The sequence below is a fragment of the Chiloscyllium punctatum genome, chromosome 8, assembly GCF_047496795.1.
Source record: "Chiloscyllium punctatum isolate Juve2018m chromosome 8, sChiPun1.3, whole genome shotgun sequence".
Lineage (NCBI taxonomy): Eukaryota > Metazoa > Chordata > Chondrichthyes > Orectolobiformes > Hemiscylliidae > Chiloscyllium > Chiloscyllium punctatum.
Genome location: NC_092746.1, coordinates 115,085,887 through 115,104,252, shown reverse-complemented (window position 1 = coordinate 115,104,252; position 18,366 = coordinate 115,085,887). Strand labels below are relative to the sequence as shown.

At 43.7% G+C, this 18,366-nt stretch overlaps 1 protein-coding gene across 1 annotated transcript in view; it reads right to left on the bottom strand.

Annotated features, from left to right (window-relative positions):
* Positions 1–18,366, bottom strand: part of obscnb (obscurin, cytoskeletal calmodulin and titin-interacting RhoGEF b) — an 802,448-nt gene that overhangs the window by 44,262 nt on the left and 739,820 nt on the right. Inside the window, exons 104-105 of the mRNA XM_072576281.1 lie at positions 4,754–4,799; positions 2,599–2,676 (exon numbers count right to left, since the gene is read on the bottom strand). Of these exons, the coding sequence (XP_072432382.1) occupies positions 2,599–2,676; positions 4,754–4,799 (124 nt within the window). The remainder of the gene's footprint in view (positions 1–2,598; positions 2,677–4,753; positions 4,800–18,366) is intronic.

Below are 18,366 nucleotides of genomic sequence, written 5' to 3'. Positions count from 1 at the left end.
CAGGCTGTAGACTGCCTAGATGGAAGATGAGGTGTTGTACCTCCTATTTGTGGTTTGATTTTCTGTGGCAATGGAGGAGGCCAAGGATGGTCATGTTGGGAAGGGAGTGGAAAGGGAATTAAAACGGGCGGTGACTGGGAGGTTAGGTTGGCCTCTGCAGGCCCACCTGAGGTGCTTGGCGAAATGTGCCCGAGTTTTCATTTGGTCTCACTGATATAGAGAAGACCACATCAGGAGCACCTCGTACAGTAAACTAGGTTGAACGAGGGAGAGGTGAGTCTCTGTTTTACCTGGAAGGACTGTTTGGAGCCCTGAATGGAGGTGAGAGGGTGATGTGCTGGCAGGTTTTGCATCTTCTCTGGTTGCAGGGGAAGGTACCTGGGGGCGGTGTTGGTGGGATTGGGGAAGGGAATGATCCTTGCAGAAGGCACAGTGGGGTGGGGAGGGGAAGATGTTATTGGTGGTGGTGTTTAATTGGATTTGGTGGAAGTATTTAAGGATGATATGTTGGATGCGGAGACTGACAGGGTGGTAGGTGAGGACAAAGGGGACCCTGTCTTTATTGTGTTGGGAGGGTTTATACCAATGGATCGGGCAATGGAGGAGGTGTGGTGTCTGGATGACAGAGGTGGGAAATGCACGTTGTTCAAAATAGATGGACATCTGGGATGCTTGGGAGTGGAATGTTTCCTCGTCCGAGCAGATGCAGCAGGGGCAGAGGAATTGGGAAAGCGGGATGGGCGGCACGGTGGCACAGTGGTTAGCACTGCTGCCTCACACCGCCAGAGACCCGCATTCAATTCCCGCCTCAGGCAACTGACTGTGTGGAGTTTGCACATTCTCCCTGTGTCGGTGTGGGTTTCCTCCGGGTGCTCCGGTTTCCTCCCACAGTCTAAAGATGTGCAGGTAAGGTGAATTGGCCACGCTAAATTGCCCGTAGTGTTAGGTAAGGGGTAAATGTAGGGGTATGGGTGGGTTGCGCTTCGGCGGGTTGGTATGGACTTTTTGGGCCGAAGGGCCTGTTTCCACACTGTAAGTAATCTAATCTAATCTTGCAGGATACTGGATGGGAGGAGTCTGTGGGTTTATAATAAACATCTGTCTGGAGACTATCGCTGGAGATGGAAATGAAGAGATCAAGAATGGGGAGGGAGGTGTCTGCGATAGACCAAGTGAATTTAAGGGCTGGGTGGAAGTTGTGGGAGAAGTCGATGAACTGCTCCAGTTCAACCTGGATGCAGGACGCTGCACCAATGCAGTCATCGACATAACGGCGGAAGAGTTGGAGCACAGTGCCTGTATAGATACTGAAGAGGGACTGTTCAACATAGCTGAGGCATTGTTTGTGATCTTTCAGGATGCACTGGAGTCAGAGAGAGTGCGAGAGGACTGAAAAATGGCTAATATAACATCCCCGTTTAAGAAGGGAGGGAGGTAGAAGACAGGAAACTACAGACCAGCTAGCCTGACCCTGGTCATTGGTTGTTAGATACAATTTAGCTTTCTTGACCTCCTGTGTGCTTTATCCTGCCCATGTTTTCTCTGTCTATTGGACTGTCCTATCACTCCTTCAATATCTGATTGGATTTTGCTTTCAACTTTACATCTACTCTGTGCCCCACCTCCCTATCAAATTAGTTTAAAATCTCCCCAACAGCATTGCAGACCTCGCAGAAATAATATTGGATCCATTCCTGTTCAGGAGAAAGAAGTGTAGTTTTTAAAAGGCCCACCTACACCAGAAGCTCTCCTAATGAACCAAAAATCTAAAGCCCTCCCTCCTACACCATGTCTTTAATCACACCTTACTCTGACCTATCTTCCTATTCCCTATACAGTTTTAGTAGTCTTCCTCTTTAATCTATTACCTCAGTCTCTAAGTTCTTGTTGCAGAATCTCATTTCTTCTTCACCCATATCATTGGTACCAATGTGAAGCACAACTGCTGGCTGTTCACACTCCCCCCATTGAATGTCCTGCAGCTGAGACCTCCCTGATCTTTGCACCGGGGAGGTCTTACAAGTTTAGTTTCTTCCAAAGTTACATACTTTGTAATCAGGAAAAGATCTGATGGATTACATCCAGAGATTCTAAATGGAGGCACAAAATAAAGAGTTAAGCCTCTGGCTAATATTTCCAAAATTATTGTCACCTCTCTTACCATACTGTGTAGTTCTTGGATTTCTGTAGGACAACAACCTAGTGCATCCAAAGAAAGGAAGCTTGCTGGCTAAAGCAATGGAGGGAAAAAGTGAGGACTGCAGATGCTGGAGATCAGAGCTTAAAAATGTGTTGCTGGAAAAGTGCAGCAGGTCAGGCAGCGTCAAAGGAGCAGGAGAATCGATGTTTTGGGCATAAGCCCTCCTTCAGGAATGATTCCTGAAGAAGGGCATTTGCCCGAAACGTTGATTCTCCTGCTCCTTTGATGCTGCCTGACCTGCTGCGCTTTTCCAGCAACACATTTTTAACCAAGTGGCTAAAGTTATGCCCTGCTACTAAAATTTGATTTTGCGCAGGACTGTAAAATGTCCTTGTCAGAGGAAGCATCTGTGGAGTTTCTTACAAAAATACACTGTAATAGAATAGTTGTTTTCTTACCTGCCACTTGCTTCTTGAGATAAAGAATTTCAACTTTTTTGTATTAATTGTGCAAGACTCCTGGAGTTTCTGTTTTACCTGGAAATGAGGCCTGAGTTACTGAGGTTTCTGATTCCTCATAGTATAATCATTCAGATGTACGTCTATTAATATATATTTTCTTCATTTTGCAGGAAAGGATATTTGACCAAGGATGCATGTCACTTTTTCATAAATGAACCAGATTAACTCCTCTGTCTTGATATAATTTAAGCATGTCTCTCACTGGAGGCTCCTGAAACCGTTACAGCACACTTTAGATGAAGTGTTGCTCCTTTATTTGTGTTGTTAAATTCTTGTTTAACTTGCATGTTTGTGCACAAATTTGATTTTTGCTTTGACTTACTATCAGCCTTTAAAACATCTTTGGACAGTAAAATGTAGGTTGATCTATTAGAAAGACTAACTTAGATGATCAGTGTTTGGCAGTCCTTGGAAGTTTAAAGAGCTCAGAGTTTCAATCTCTATATAAGGTGAAAATATAGTTCGGGAATTGGAAAAATTGAGGAAGAACAGAATCAAAAAAGATGAGACTGATCGAAATTTAATTTTATTATATGATGCTTGTGTGTTTGTATCTGTTAGAAATCTTGCATTTGGACATTTTCTTTTAGTTATTGTTGGCATTGCTATTTATGTATAATTGTGCAATCATTTTTAATGACCATGTCTGAATTTTGTGTGTATGAAGACCCAGAATTCTAAATGATATTAACTAACTCACTGGCTTTGACTCACAACCTGCTCTAGAACTTTATATCCTTATTTTAAACAGTTACAGTTTTTTTACATCACCTTAAGTCTTTAGCTTTAAGTTGGGTTTGTAAGGTTATTTTCCTCTTTTCAATCTGCAGAGCTGATTAATGATATTGTAAACTTTCATAGCACATTCCAATCTAATACTCGGAAAATGATGTTTTAAACTCTTTATCCTCATTCTAATACTTAACTCAGTGTGTGGTCCCACAGTAAGAAATTAACCAATAAAACAAAAACTTTATGAAGACATATTGGCTATTGGTCAAGATATGGGCTAAGAACTGAACAAGGAAATCTTGTAGAAAGGATACGATAATGGCAGAGATACAAACATACTGTCTGGATTTTTGCAGAAGAATATTGTGATTATTTAATCACCAGACATAGGCGTAGAAATGTTAGTAAAGTTTGTTGATTATAAATTAAGGTACAAAATAAATTATTTTGAATTAAAGTGGACAAATTATAGGGAACTGCTGGATTACATCCAGCAATTCTTAGTGAAGACACAAAAGAAATAGTTGAGGAATAGCTAGATTTTTCAAAACACTGTAGAAAGAAAAGTTATTCCAGAGGACTGATGAGAAGAGAGAGCTGTGATCAGAAGGTACAGGCCAAAAGTTTCCATGATGTAATAGGAGCTAATTTCCCCATTTTTAAATGTTATTGCCCTAGCATTCCAAACTATCTCCAACTGTTATGGAAAGGTTAATACTGAGGCCAGTTACTCTCTATTTACCATAAAATCCCACATAATTTTTAATAATCTTTAAGATTACTAAACTATCTGACTAAATAATTATGGATTGTTTTCATTAATCGATGCAATGTTAATACATAAATTTAAGATTATCAGAGAGAATTACAAGGAAACAAGAAAACCCTCTTTACAGAGAGGCTGAGTTGACTGCAGAATACTCTTACACAATTCATTGTTGAAACAGAGCTGTAAAGTACTTAACTGTTTGTAAAAAGAGAAACGTTAATGTATATGCAGTGGATGGAAGAGCAGAATTAGATTAACCAGGTCATGTGGAGAAAAGAATTGGCACTGACATGATGGGCCAAATTGCCTCCTGTAATAATTCTATTTATATTAAGTTTCCAAGCAGCACGTCAAGTTTCTTTTCGTCAGTGAAGGAACAATTTTGAGTTTTTATTCCACTTACTGTAAGTGCAGTGCCCCACCACACTTACAATTTGTCCAAAATCACTGTTTTAGAAATGTAAGTTTCTGAATACCTACATTTTTCTATCTCCATTTGTTTTCTGCATGTGATATCTAGTTGTAATAACAATAAGCAGGAAAACAGAGTTGGTACGTTGCTATTGTTGTTTATGTTGTGAAATGACATACCTGAAACCATTGTTCTTCCAAACATTCAGATGCCGTTGGCCTATCCCTGAAGGATGGAAACAGAACAGCTCTTACAAAATTACTCCATTGAAATAACTATATATGTATAACTGGATATCTGCAAGCAAACAGATACTACGGGTATTATGGTAATAGCAAAAATGGACTACCAATATTCAACTTCCAAGATCTGATTTGTGTACCTGAGATCTTCACGGACAAAAGTGAGTTATGAAAAAGACAAATACAGAATTAAAATGGCTGATGTGATCACTTGATTACAGGATGAGGTAAGCTTTGTGAAACCAGTGTGACGTGCAAAACCCATTTACACTGACGAGGATCTGGAGTATCGAGTAAACAGGTTGAAGGAGAGGAAGGCAGTGCTTTATCCTCATGACCATGGTAGGAGACAATGCCACCAGACCCAGAAACCCTAGAGCAAGACAGCAACCCAAGTCTTCTTTTCTGCAAGCACTAGCAGTAACCAAAGAAACTTGGCTAAAAAGAACCCAGCAGCGGAGACCCTCAGCTCCATCTCTGAAGAGGAAGCCAGTGAATCCTCGAGGATTCAAAGGCAAGGCTTAAATCAGCAGCACCTGCCACCAGCTCAGAGACCTTCAGCCCAATGGGGTTAAATAACTCCAGTACTGCATCTAGATTAGGCTCGGGATCAGAAACAGTACAGCAATATATCTCTGCAACTATTTGAGAAAGAAACATATAGGTCACTGATACTCAGAAGACTCCCAAAGACCAAACGTTAGCTCACTTTCAGGCAAGTTGATTAGATTAGATACCCTACAGTATGGAAACAGGCTCTTTGGCCCAACAAGTTCACACCGACCCTTCAAAATGTAACCCACCCAGACCCATTCCCCTACCTTTACCCCTGACTAATGCACCTGGATGTACTTGTATTTGGAAAGGCAAAAACTGATTCGGGATAGTCAACATGGCTTTGTGCATGGGAAATCATGTCTCACAAAATTAATTGAGTTTTTTGAAGAAGTAACAAAGAAGATTGATGAGGGCAGAGCAGTAGATGTGATCTATATGGACTTCAGTAAGGCGTTCGACAAGGTTCCCCATGGGAGACTGATTAGCAAGGTTAGATCTCATGGAATAAAGGGAGAACTAGCCATTTGGATATAGAAATGGCTCAAAGGTAGAAGACAGATGGTGATGGTGGAGGGTTGTTTTTCAGACTGGAGGCCTGTGACTAGTGGAGTGCCATAAGGATCGGTGTTGGGCCCTCTACTTTTTGTCATTTACATAAATGATTTGGATGTGAGCATAAGAGGTACAGTTAGTAAGTTTGCAGATGAAACCAAAATTGGAGGTGTAGTGGACAGCGAAGAGGGTTACCTCAGATTACAACAGGATCTGGACCAGATGGGCCAATGGGCTGAGAAGTGGCAGATGGAGTTTAATTCAGTTAAATGCGAGGTGCTGCATTTTGGGAAAGCAAATCTTAGCAGGACTTATACACTTAATGGTAAGATCCTAGGGAGTGTTGCTGAACAAAGAGACCTTGGAGTGCAGGTTCACAGCTCCTTGAAAGTAGAGTCACAGGTAGATAGGATAGTGAAGAAGGTGTTTGGTATGCTTTCCTTTATTGGTCAGAGTATTGAGTGCAGGAGTTGGGAGGTCATGTTGCGGCTGCACAGGACATTGGTTAGGCCACTGTTGGAACATTGCATGCAATTCGGGTTGCCTTCCTATCGGAAGGATGTTGTGAAACTTGAAAGGGTTCAGAATTACAAGGATGTTGCCAGGGTTGGAGGATCTGAGCTACAGGGAGAGGCTGAACAAGCTGGGGCTGTTTTCCCTGGAGCGTCGGAGGCTGAGGGGTGACCTTATAGAGGTTTACAAAATTATGAGGGACATGGATAGGATAAATAGACAAAGTCTTTTCCCTGGGGTCAGCGAGTCCAGAACTAGAGGGCATAGGTTTAGGGTGAGAGGAGAAAGATATAAAAGAGACCTAAGGGGCAACGTTTTCACGCAGGGGGTCGTACATGTATGGAATGAGCTGCCAGAGGATGTGGTGGAGGCTGGTACAATTGCAATATTTAACAGGCATTTGGATGGGTACATGAATAGGAAGGGTTTGGAGGGATATGGGCCAGATGCTGGCAGGTGGGACTAGATTGGGTTGGGATATCTGGTCGGCGTGGATGGGTTGGACCGAAGGGTCTGTTTCTATGCTGTACATCTCTATGACTCTATGACCTAACACTATGGACAATTTAACATGGCCAATTCACCTGACCTGCACATCTTTGGATTGTGGGAGGAAATAGGAGAACCCAGAGGAAACCCACGCAGATATGGGGAGAATGTGTAAACTCCACACAGACAGTCGCCCGAGGTGGGAATCGAACCTGGGTCCCTGGTGCTGTGAGGCTTCAGTGCTGTCATGAGACACCGTGCTGCCCCCATGGTGATCCCATAGTCTCAGCCATTAACTACTTTCTTGGCCATTAACTACTTTGTGAAAATGCAGCCAAACACAGGGACAGCAAATCTGTCAGAGGTACTTGATAAGTTGGATTTGAAGGACTGAGGAACCAGAATGTTTTAGTACCATGCTGGCTCTGGCATACATGTGCCTGGCTGTCTCCGTGGATAGGATAGCACAGTCACTGTGACCTCGGTCAAGCATTCTCAGTATCAATCACCATGTGAGGAATAGGACAGAGGACCTTGACCTGACTCTGGCAGCTTCTTTGCTGCAGGAAGGTAGAGTGGTGCCAGCAGGCACCCATTGGGAAGAGAAGCCACACTCAGAGGCTTCCTCAACAAACACCAGAATTGTCCAGCTCCTCCAATTCCTACTGCCTATGATCGCAAGAGAAATTCAAGCTGAGGAGGGTGGACCTGCATCTGGGCAGGAAACTGTCAGTCGGCCTGTTTTCTCCAAGCTCAAATGTCCCTGGTGAAAATCATTGTTTTCCAGACCAAAGGGTCAACTAGAGTAGGCTTCCTTTGCTCCAACAGCAGAGGTTGTGACTCCACTCACATTTAGTGGGAGGGAGAGAAAGAAACGACGACCGACTTGACACTGACATTTTTTACAAACCCACTGACTCCCACAGCTACCTGGATTACACCTCTTCCCACCCTACCTCTTGCAAAAATGCCATCCCGTATTCCCAATTCCTCCGCCTCCGCCGGATCTGCTCCCAGGAGGACCAATTCCATCACAGAACACACCAGAAGGCCTCCTTCTTTAGAGACTGCAATTTCCCTTCCCACGTGGTTAAAGATGCCCTCCAACGCATCTCGTCTATATCCCGCACCTCCGCCCTCAGACCCCACCCCTCCAACCATAACAAGGACAGAACGCCCCTGGTGCTCACTTTCCACCCTACCAACCTTCACATAAACCAAATCATCCGACGATATTTCCGCCACCTCCAAAAAGACCCCACCACCAGGAATATATTTCCCTCCCCACCCCTTTCTGCCTTCCACAAAGACCGTTCCCTCTGTGACTACCTGGTCAGGTCCACGCCCCCAAACAATCCACCCTCCAATCCTGGCACCTTCCCCTGCCACCGCAGGAACTGCAAAACCTGCGCCCACACCTCCTCCCTCACCTCCATCCAAGGCCCTAAAGGAGCCTTCCACATCCATCAAAGTTTTACCTGCACATCCACTAATATCATTTATTGTATCCGTTTCTCCCGATGCGGTCTCCTCTACATTGGGGAGACTGGATGCCTCCTAGCAGAGCGCTTTAGGGAACATCTCCGGGACACCCGCACCAATCAACCACACCGCCCTGTGGCCCAACATTTCAACTCCCCGTCCACTCTGCCGAGGACATGGAGGTCCTGGGCCTCCTTCACCGCTGCTCCCTCACCACCAAACGCCTGGAGGAAGAACGCCTCATTTTCCACCTCGGAACACTTCAACCCCAGGGCATCAATGTGGACTTCAACAGTTTCCTCATTTCCCCTTCCCCCACCTCACCCTAGTTCCAAACTTCCAGTTCAGCACTGTCCCCATGACTTGTCCTACCTACCTATCTTCTTTTCCACCTATCCATTCCACCCTCCCCCTGCCCTGACCTATCACCTTCATCCCCTTCCCCACTCACCTATTGTACTCTATGCTACTTTCTCCCCACCCCCACCTTCCTCTAGCTTATCTCTCCACGCTTCAGGCTCACTGCCTTTATTCCTGATGAAGGGCTTTTGCCCGAAACATTGATTTTACTGCTCCTTGGATGCTGCTTGAACTGCTGTGCTCTTCCAGCACCACTAATCCAGAAACAGGTAGCATATAAATGCCAATAAACTTAATGTAATTATTTCTCCACTCGCACCCCTAAAATGCCATCGGACCCTTTTGAGAGATGAGCAGCCTCTTTCGATACACTAAGGATAAAATAAGTTGTAACGGCCAAAATTGCTCAACTCTCATGAGAAAGTGGCGGCACGGTGGCACAGTGGTTAGCACTGCTGCCTCACAGCGCCGGAGACCTGGGTTCAGTTCCTGCCTCAGGCTCAGACTGTGTGGAGTTTGCATGTTCTCCCCGTGTCTGCGTGGGTTTCCTCCCACAGTCCAAAGATGTGCAGGTCAGGTGAATTGGCCATGCTAAATTGCCCGTAGTGTTAGGTAAGGGGTAAATGCAGGGTTATGGGTGAGTTGCGCTTTGGCGGGTTGGTGTGGACTTGTTGGGCCGAAGGACCTGTTTCCACACTGTAATGTAATCTAATCTAAAAAAAAAGTGTCTCATTGACTGCAGATGCCCTCAGAGATTAGGGAGTCGTGAACTGTAATATTGATGACTGTAATCAAAGTCACTTTAATATGGACAACACTGATGCTAAAATCGATGTCCAGTTATTGTGCCGGGGTCTGGCACACATCATTCCACTCATATACCCACCTTGTGAGCAGAAGAACGGAATCACTTATTTCTTGTATCTCTGGAATGAACAGTTCATTTTAGCTAGTAGCTTCTCAAGGGGATGCAGTGCATTCAAGCCTGAGAGGTGTACAATACGCAGATCACCTGCTCATTCTCTCTCAAGATTGCATGATGAGTAGAGTTCCTCTAAGGTCTTTATTGGGGACTCAAACGTTTTACAATTTATATCAATGGCTTAAATGAGGGAGGTGAAGTTACAGTAGCTAAATTCACAGGTGATACCAAGATAGGTAGTAAAATATGTTGTGAAGACGTAAGGACATTGCAGACAAATATAGATAGTCGAGTGAGTCAGCGAAAATCTGATAGGTGGAATATGATGGGGGAGAATCTGAGGTTATTCACTTTAAAGGGAAGCATAAAAATAGTCTTACTTGAAAGGAGAAGAACTGGAGAATTCCAAGATGCTGAGGGAATTAGGGTGCGTGAGTCAGAAAACATTAACCCTGTAAATTATGTGCAGCACTGTATACTCACAGAATTAAGCATAAAAGTAAAGATGTTACACTTCAGCTATACAGGGCATCGATAAGACTGCATTTTGAATACTATGAGCGGTTATGATCTGTTTTATTCAAGTATGTAAATGCATTGGACGTGGTCCAAAGGATGTATACTAGATCAATACCTGGAATGAGGGGGTTGTTTTATGAGAATAGGTTGGACCTGTTTCCAATGCAGTTTAGAAGAAAGAGGAACATCAAGTCATACAATCTTTAGGGAGAATGGACAGTTGAGCTGCCCATTGTACATTTCCTAGGCTTGAATGCACTTGCATTCCTTTGAGAAGATCCTGATAATCTTGATGAGATGGATATGGAAAGGATCTTTCCTCTTGTGGGTTAGTTTAGAACTAGTCCAGAATTCTGGCCAAACAGAGAATAGCCAGGGAATTCCTGGAGGCATGGCACTCATCCACAGATTCTATCAACAAACACATCGACCTGGACTCAATATACCGGCCACTGCAGCGGATAGCTGGAACTGACAGCCGGAAGCGGCAGAGACAAACCACTATAAATGCCAGAGGAAACATCACAGAAGCGCTTCACAGGAGACACCCAAGCACTAAGGATGTCACCTAGACAGGGGATGAAACGTCTGCAACACAAATTCCCAGCTCGGCGAACAGGACCACAACAGGAGTTACACTTTCAGGACAGATTATGCAACTTTGGAATTTTCTGCATCAGAAGGTGATGGATGCTGGGTAATTGAATAACGTAAGACAGAAATGAATAGATTCTTGATAGGCAGAGAAGTTGGATTATTGAGAGATGGGAATGTGGAATTTGAATCACAAACAGAATGGCCATAATCTTCCTGAATGGCAGAGCACGCTCAGGGGTTGATCGGTCTATTTCTGCCCCTATTTTGCATGTTTGTATATCATAACCCATTGGCCTGCCAGAGAAGTTACACAAAGATTGCACATTTAACGATGATCAAGCATTTGAGGTTAGTTTAGCAGTCTGCCCGGGAATTGAAAACATTGAAGCCTAACTGATGATGGAAAGGTCAAAAGGAGATGCCTCAGGGTTCTTCTCAACCTGTTGCCCATCATAGCACTGAATGTGTTATGTTGAATGAAGGCTTTGCTCTACCTAATGTTAATGTTACGTGATGAACCTAGGAAGAATGTCCTGCAGTCAACATTGAAGCAGTCTTGGAATAATCACTCATAGTAAGCATTGCAGTGAAGTAGTCTAGGAAGAATGTCCCCACAGTGAAGTAGTGTGGGAAGAGTCTCAAAAAGTGACTTGGGGCAACAGCAAGCAGCTGATTGGGTGAGTAAGGTCAAGTGAGTATTTATACTACTTCTATTGCTCATAATTTGTAAAACATTTATTTTACGTTTATAGTTTGTAACAAAAATAGTAAGAGGGATCCAGAGAAGAATGCCCGAGATTCCCCTTTGAATGCTTTTGGAGAGAAGTAGCAACAGCCAGATTCATTGTGCCATGTTGGCTCTGCTGCACAATGTTGAAGATGCCGTTAAACATTTCTGTGGAAAATCGGAAGATGTTTTCTTTGAGATAATATTTTATCAGGTGCTGACTTTTTTTACCTTTCCCATCACTGCCCATGTCACTCCAGAGAGGGGAATATTATGTCCCGTGACCGGCAATGGTGCAGCCCATATGAAACCTAGGGTTCCCACTGGTCACACATGGGTTTAATTATTAATTTCACTGAGAAGAGAACTTGTTCATGGGGAATTAATTAAAACCACAACAACAAATTAGAAAGGAAATCAGACCTCAGTGGCTTTAGTATTGCACTTTTAAAAATATTTCTCATCTTTTAATTACAACGACTGCTTTCCCAACTGACCTAATATTTGGATCAAAACATGCTGAACCACCTGAGTTCTTGTGACACATTTTTCATGCTCCCATCAGTAAATAAAATTGTTGAGGATTTTGAGTTTGTTTCCAAAATTTGTCTGTTACACCAGTGGCCACTGATAGACCAGTTTAATTATTTAACTATGAACAGTGGATGCAGTGTTCCCTCTAATGTCAAACTTTCATCGTAATTCTCAGGAATAAAGATATCAGCCCTAGTTTCAGAACCCTGGCAAAAATGGTCTGAGCTCGCCCAGTTTGTGGCTATATCTGCCTCTGTAGCTCAACTGTGTAGCAAATTGAATTTTGTGTGAGACCCCACTTTTCTTTCATTCTGTTTAATGGATCCAGGAGGAGCAGGAGTTGCTGACTTGTTCGAAGCCTTGGTCAGGAATTGGCTGATTCCTTGCCCTCCTGCAACTGACAAGCTGCAGCAAAATCACAACCTGTTTGCAGCCCACACCAGCTAGGAGCTGAAAATTCTCCAGAGCTCTTAGTGCCGACTTGAGATTAGTGTCGCAACTGGTTACCAGTGCTGTGTTGTTTTTTCTGGGACATTTAAAATTCCCCTCACCTTCTGCCTTACAGCTTTCTCCGGAACAAAACTCCAAAATACTCAGCTGAACCCAGTTAGAAACTTAAAAACAGGAGTGTCAAGCCACTTGAGTCTGTTTTGTCACTCAATTAATCGAATCACACAATGCAGAAGAGGCCCTTTGGTCCATTGAGTGTGCACTGACATGAGAAACACCTAATAATCAACCTAATTCCATTTACCAGCATTTGGCCTATAGCCTTGAATGTTATGATGTGCCAGGTGCTCATCCAGGTACTTTTTAAAGGATATGTGGTGATTTTCCTCCAGCCAGGGTTTATACCCATGAGGATGGCTTCAACCGAAGCCTGGAGTTCATGTCACACTACAGGTGACCCCACTACACTATACACTCACACACAGGCACAAGTAGACACACACCTCCTCAGACACCCACACACTCACAGAGAACTCTCTCATACACACACACTCTCACAGACAGACACACATACATTCCCCACATTCACAGCCACACACATACCCCCTCACAGACTTATACTCCATCACACTCATGCGCACACTCTACCAAACACGTGCACACACACTCACACACAGACACACACTCTCTCTCATACACAGACACACACACACTCTCTCTCACATGCACGCACATACACATATAAGTCTATGGAGTGAACTTCCAATTGCAGAATTGGATTTGCAGATACATTCTATTCTGTTCAAAAAGCACACAGTCTATAGGCGGTCAGTCCATATGACATTTTATGAATTCCTACTTTGGAAACAGAACTGGTCTGAGATTGGAATACAGACAGACTCTAACCTCACACCTTTAATGCCTGAACTGAGATGTCACTTTTTTTTATAAAACCTTCAGTTAGCTTGGGAATGTGACTTGAAATAAGTTCTGAGATTTACACATTAACAAATCAAAACCTGCAACCCATTCTAAAAGATGAAAGACTTAAAAGCAATCTAGGTTTGTTCAACAGATCGTATCAGTTTCATGACACTATGATTATGCTATAAATGTTTTGTCTTATGAACTTGTCCCACTAAGTACCTGACGAAGAAGCAGCACTACGAAAGCTAGTACTTCCAAATAAACCTGTTGGATTATAAACTGGTGTTATGTGACTTTTAACTTTTACCACTCTCCCAGGCAGTGCATTCCAGATCGTCACTACCCTCTGGGTAAAATATTGTTTCCTTACATCCTCCCAAACTCCTGCCTCTCACCTGTGTTCCTTCATGACTGATTCTTCAATGAAAGGAACCAGCTGCTCCTTATCCACTCTCTCCATAGTCAGAGAATCATAGTCAGAATCACAGCACACAAACAGACCTTTCAATCCAACCCATCTATTCCGACCAGATATTCTGACCTAATCTAGTCCCATTTGATAGCCCTTGGCCCATATCCCTCTAAACCCTTCCTATTCATTTACCCATCCAGATGCCTTTTAAATGTTGCAATTGTACCAGCCTCCACCACTTCCTCTGGCAGCTCATTTCATACACATACCACCCTCTAAGTGAAAACATTGCCCCTTAGATCCTTTAAAAATCTTTCTCCTCTCACCCTAAGCCTATGCCCTCTCGTTCTGGACTCCCCCACCCCAGGGAAAAGACTTTGTCTATTTATCCTATCCATGCCCCTCATGATATTATAAATCTCTATAAGGTCACTCCTCAGCCTTCAATGCTTCAGGAAAAACAGCCCCAGTCTATTCAGCCTCTCCCTGTAGCTCAAATCCTCCAACCCTGGCAACATCTTTGTAAATCTTTTCCAAACCCTTTCAAGTTTCACAACAGTCTTGAACACTATAGAAAGTCTGCAGTAGTGAGTAGAGTGGGTTCTTTCTTCAGGTACAGACAGACGTTTCTGATGTCAGCAGCAAGAAATCAGAATGGTGTGTCAGGATCAAGATGTCTCTGAGAGGGTGCAGAATGTTCTCAAGGGGTAGAGGGGCCAGAAAGAGGTCATTGTCCATATTGGAACCAATGACATAGGAAGGGAAAAGGTTGAGATTCTGAAGGGAACTGCTCGGGAGGATTTAAACTAGTAAGTTGGGGGGTTGGGACCCAGGGAGACATTGAGGAAAGAGATCAATCTGAGACTGGTACAATTGAGAACAGAAGCGATTCAACAGTCAGGGCAGGCAGGGACAAGGTAAGACTAATAAACTAAACTGCATTTGTTTCAATGCAAGGGGCCTAACAGGGAAGGCGGATGAACTCAGGGCATGGTTAGGAACATGGGACTGGGATATCATAGCAATTACAGAAACAAGGCTCATGGATGGACAGGACTGGCAGCTTAATGCTCCAGGATACAAATGCTACAGGAAGGATAGGGAGGCAAGAGAAGAGGGGGAGTGGCATTTTTGATAAGGGATAGCATTATAGCTGTGCTGAGGGAGGATATTCCTGGAAATACATTCAGGGAAGTTATTTGGGTGGAACTGAAGAAGAAGAAAGGGATGATCACCTTACTGGGATTGTATTATAGACCCCATAATAGTCAGAGGGAAATTGAGAAACAAACTTGTAAGGAGATCTCAGTTATCTGTAAGAATAATAGGGTGGTTATGGCAGGGGATTTTAACTTTCCAAACATAGACTGGGACTGCCATAGTGTTAAGGGTTTAGATGGAGAGGAATTTGCTAAGTATGTACAAGAAAACATTCTGATTCAGTATGTGCAAAACTTGACCTACTCTTGGGAAATAAGGCAGGGCAGGTGACTGAAGTGTCAGTGGGGGAGCACTTTGGGGCCAGCGACCATAAATCTATTAGTTTTAAAACAGTGATGGAAAAGGATAGACCAAATCTAAAAGTTGAAGTTCTAAACTGGAGAAAGGCCAATTTTGATGGTATTAGGCAAGAACTTTCAAAAGCTGATTGGAGGCAAATGTTCGCAGGTAAAGGGACGGCTGGAAAATGGGAAGCTTTCAGAAACGAGATAATGAGCATCCAAAGAAAGTATATTCCTGTTAGGGTGGTAGGTATAGGGAATGCTGGATAACTAAAGAAATTGAGGGTTTGGTCGAGAAAACAAAGGAAGCATATGTAAGGTATAGACAGGATAGATCGAGTGAATCCTTAGAAGAGTATAAAGGCAGTAGAAGTATACTTAAGAGGGAAAACAGGAGGGCAAAAAGGGGACATGAGATAGCTTTGGTAAATAGAGTTAAGGAGAATCCAAAGGGTTTTTACAAATATATTAAGGACAAAAGGATAACTCGGGAGAGAATAAGGCCCCTCAAAGATCAGCAAGGCGGCCTTTGTGTGGAGCTGCAGAAAATGGGGGAGATACTAAATGAGTATTTTGCATCAGTATTTACTGTGGAAAAGGATATGGAAGATATAGACAGTAGGGATATAGGTGGTGACACCTTGCAAAATGTCCATATTACAGAGGAGGAAGTGCTGGGTGTCTTGAAACGGGTAAAGGTGGACAAATCCCCAGGACCTGATCAGGTGTAACCTAGAACTCTGTGGGAAGCTAGAGAAGTGATTGCTGGGCCACTTGCTGAGATATTTGTATCATCGATATTCACAGGTGAGGTGCTGGAAGACTGGAGTTTGGCAAACGTGGTGCCACTGTTTAAGAAGGATAGTAAGACAAGCCAGGGAACTATAGATCAGTGAGCCTGATGTCAGTGGTGGGCAAGTTGTTGGAGGGAATCCTGAGGTACAGGACATACATGTATTTGGATAGGGCAAGGACTGATTAAGGATAGCCAACATGGCTTTGTGCATAGGAAATCATATCTCACAAACTTGACTGAGTTTTTTGAAGAAGTAACAAAGAAGATTGATGAGGGCAGAGCGGTAGATGTGATCTATATGGACTTCAGTAAGGCATTTTTTTTTAGATTAGATTAGATTACTTACAGTGTGGAAACAGGCCCTTCGGCCCAACAAGTCCACACCGCCCCGCCGAAGCGTAACCCACCCATACCCCTACATCTACATCTACATCTACCCCTTACCTAACACTACGGGCAATTTAGCATGGCCAATTCACCTGACCTGCACATCTTTGGAATGTGGGAGGAAACCGGAGCACCCGGAGGAAACCCACGCAGACACGGGGAGAACGTGCAAACTCCACACAGTCAGTCGCCTGAGGCGGGAATTGAACCCAGGTCTCCGGCACTGCGAGGCAGCAGTGCTAACCACTGTGCCACCGTGCCGTTTGACAAGGTTCCCCATGGGAGACTGGTTAGCAAGGTTAGATCTCATGGAATAAAGGGAGAACTAGCCATTTGGATACAGAACTGGGTCAAAGGTAGAAGACAGAGGGTGATGGCGTAGGGTTGTTTTTCAGACTGGAGGCCTGTGACCAGTGGAGTGCCACAAGGATCAGTGCTGGGTCCTCTACCTTTTGTCATTTACATAAATGATTTTGATGCAAGCGTAAGAGATACAGTTAGTAAGTTTGCAGATGATACCAAAATTGCAGGTGTAGTGGACAGCAAAGAGGGTTACCTCAGATTACAACAGGAGCTTGATCAGATGGGCCAATAGGCCGAGAAGTGACAGATGGAGTTTAATTCAGATAAATACGAGGTGCTGCATTTTGGGAAAGTAAATCTTAGCCGGACTTATACACTTAATGGTAATGGTAAGTGTTGCTGAACAAAGAGACCTTGGAGTGCAGGTTCATAGCTCCTTGAAAGTGGATTCGCAGGTAGATAGGATAGTGACAAAGGCATTTGGAATGCTTTCTTTTATTGGACAGAGTATTCAGTACAGGAGTTGGGACATCATGTTGCAGCTGTACAGGACATTGGTTAGGCCACTGTTAGAATATTGAGTGCAATTCAGTTCTCCTTCCTATCCAGAAGGATGTTGTGAAACTTGAAAGGGTTCAGAAAAGATTTTCAAGGATGTTGCCAAGGTTGGAGGATTTGAGCTATGGGGAGAGGCTGACCAGGCTGGGGCTGTTTTCCCTGGAGCATCGGAGGTTGAGGGGTGGCCTTATAGAGGTTTACAAAATTATGAGGGGCATGGATAGGATAAATAGACAAAGCCTTTTCCCTGGGGTCAGCGAGTCCAGAACTAGAAGGCACAGGTTTAGGGTGAGAGGGGAAAGATATAGAAGAGACCTAAAGGGCAACTTTTTCACGCAGAGGTGGTACATATATGGAATGAGCTACCAGAGGATGTGGTGGAGGCTGGTACAATTGCAAAGATTGAAAGGCATTTGGATGGGTATATGAATAGGAAGGGTTTGAAAGGATATGGGCAAAGTGCTGGCAGGTGGGACTAGATTGGGGTGGGACAGCTGGTTGGCATGGACGACTTGGACCGAAGGGTCTGTTTCCATGCTGTACATCTATGACCTCAGTTAAATTACTCCTCAGTTTTCTCTGTTTTAATAAAAACAACCCAAGTCTACCCTCATGATTTAAATTTTCATTCCAGGTTGCATCCTGGTGAATTGCCTCTGCACTCCCTCCAGTGCAATCATACCTTCCCTGTAATGCGGCGATCAGAACTGCACAAAGTAGTCTAGGTGTGGAGGGTCTCACCAAAGTTCTATACAACTTCAGCATGACTGCCCTGCTTTTGTAATCTATGTCTTGACTGATAAAGGCAAAATTCCAATATGCCTTCTTCACCACCCTACAAACATGCCCTTTAGAGATCTATGGACAAACATTCCAAGGTACCTTTGTTCCACATAACTTCCTAATGTCATGCTGATCATTGAATACTTTGTTGTCAAATACTCCTTTCAAAATGTATCACT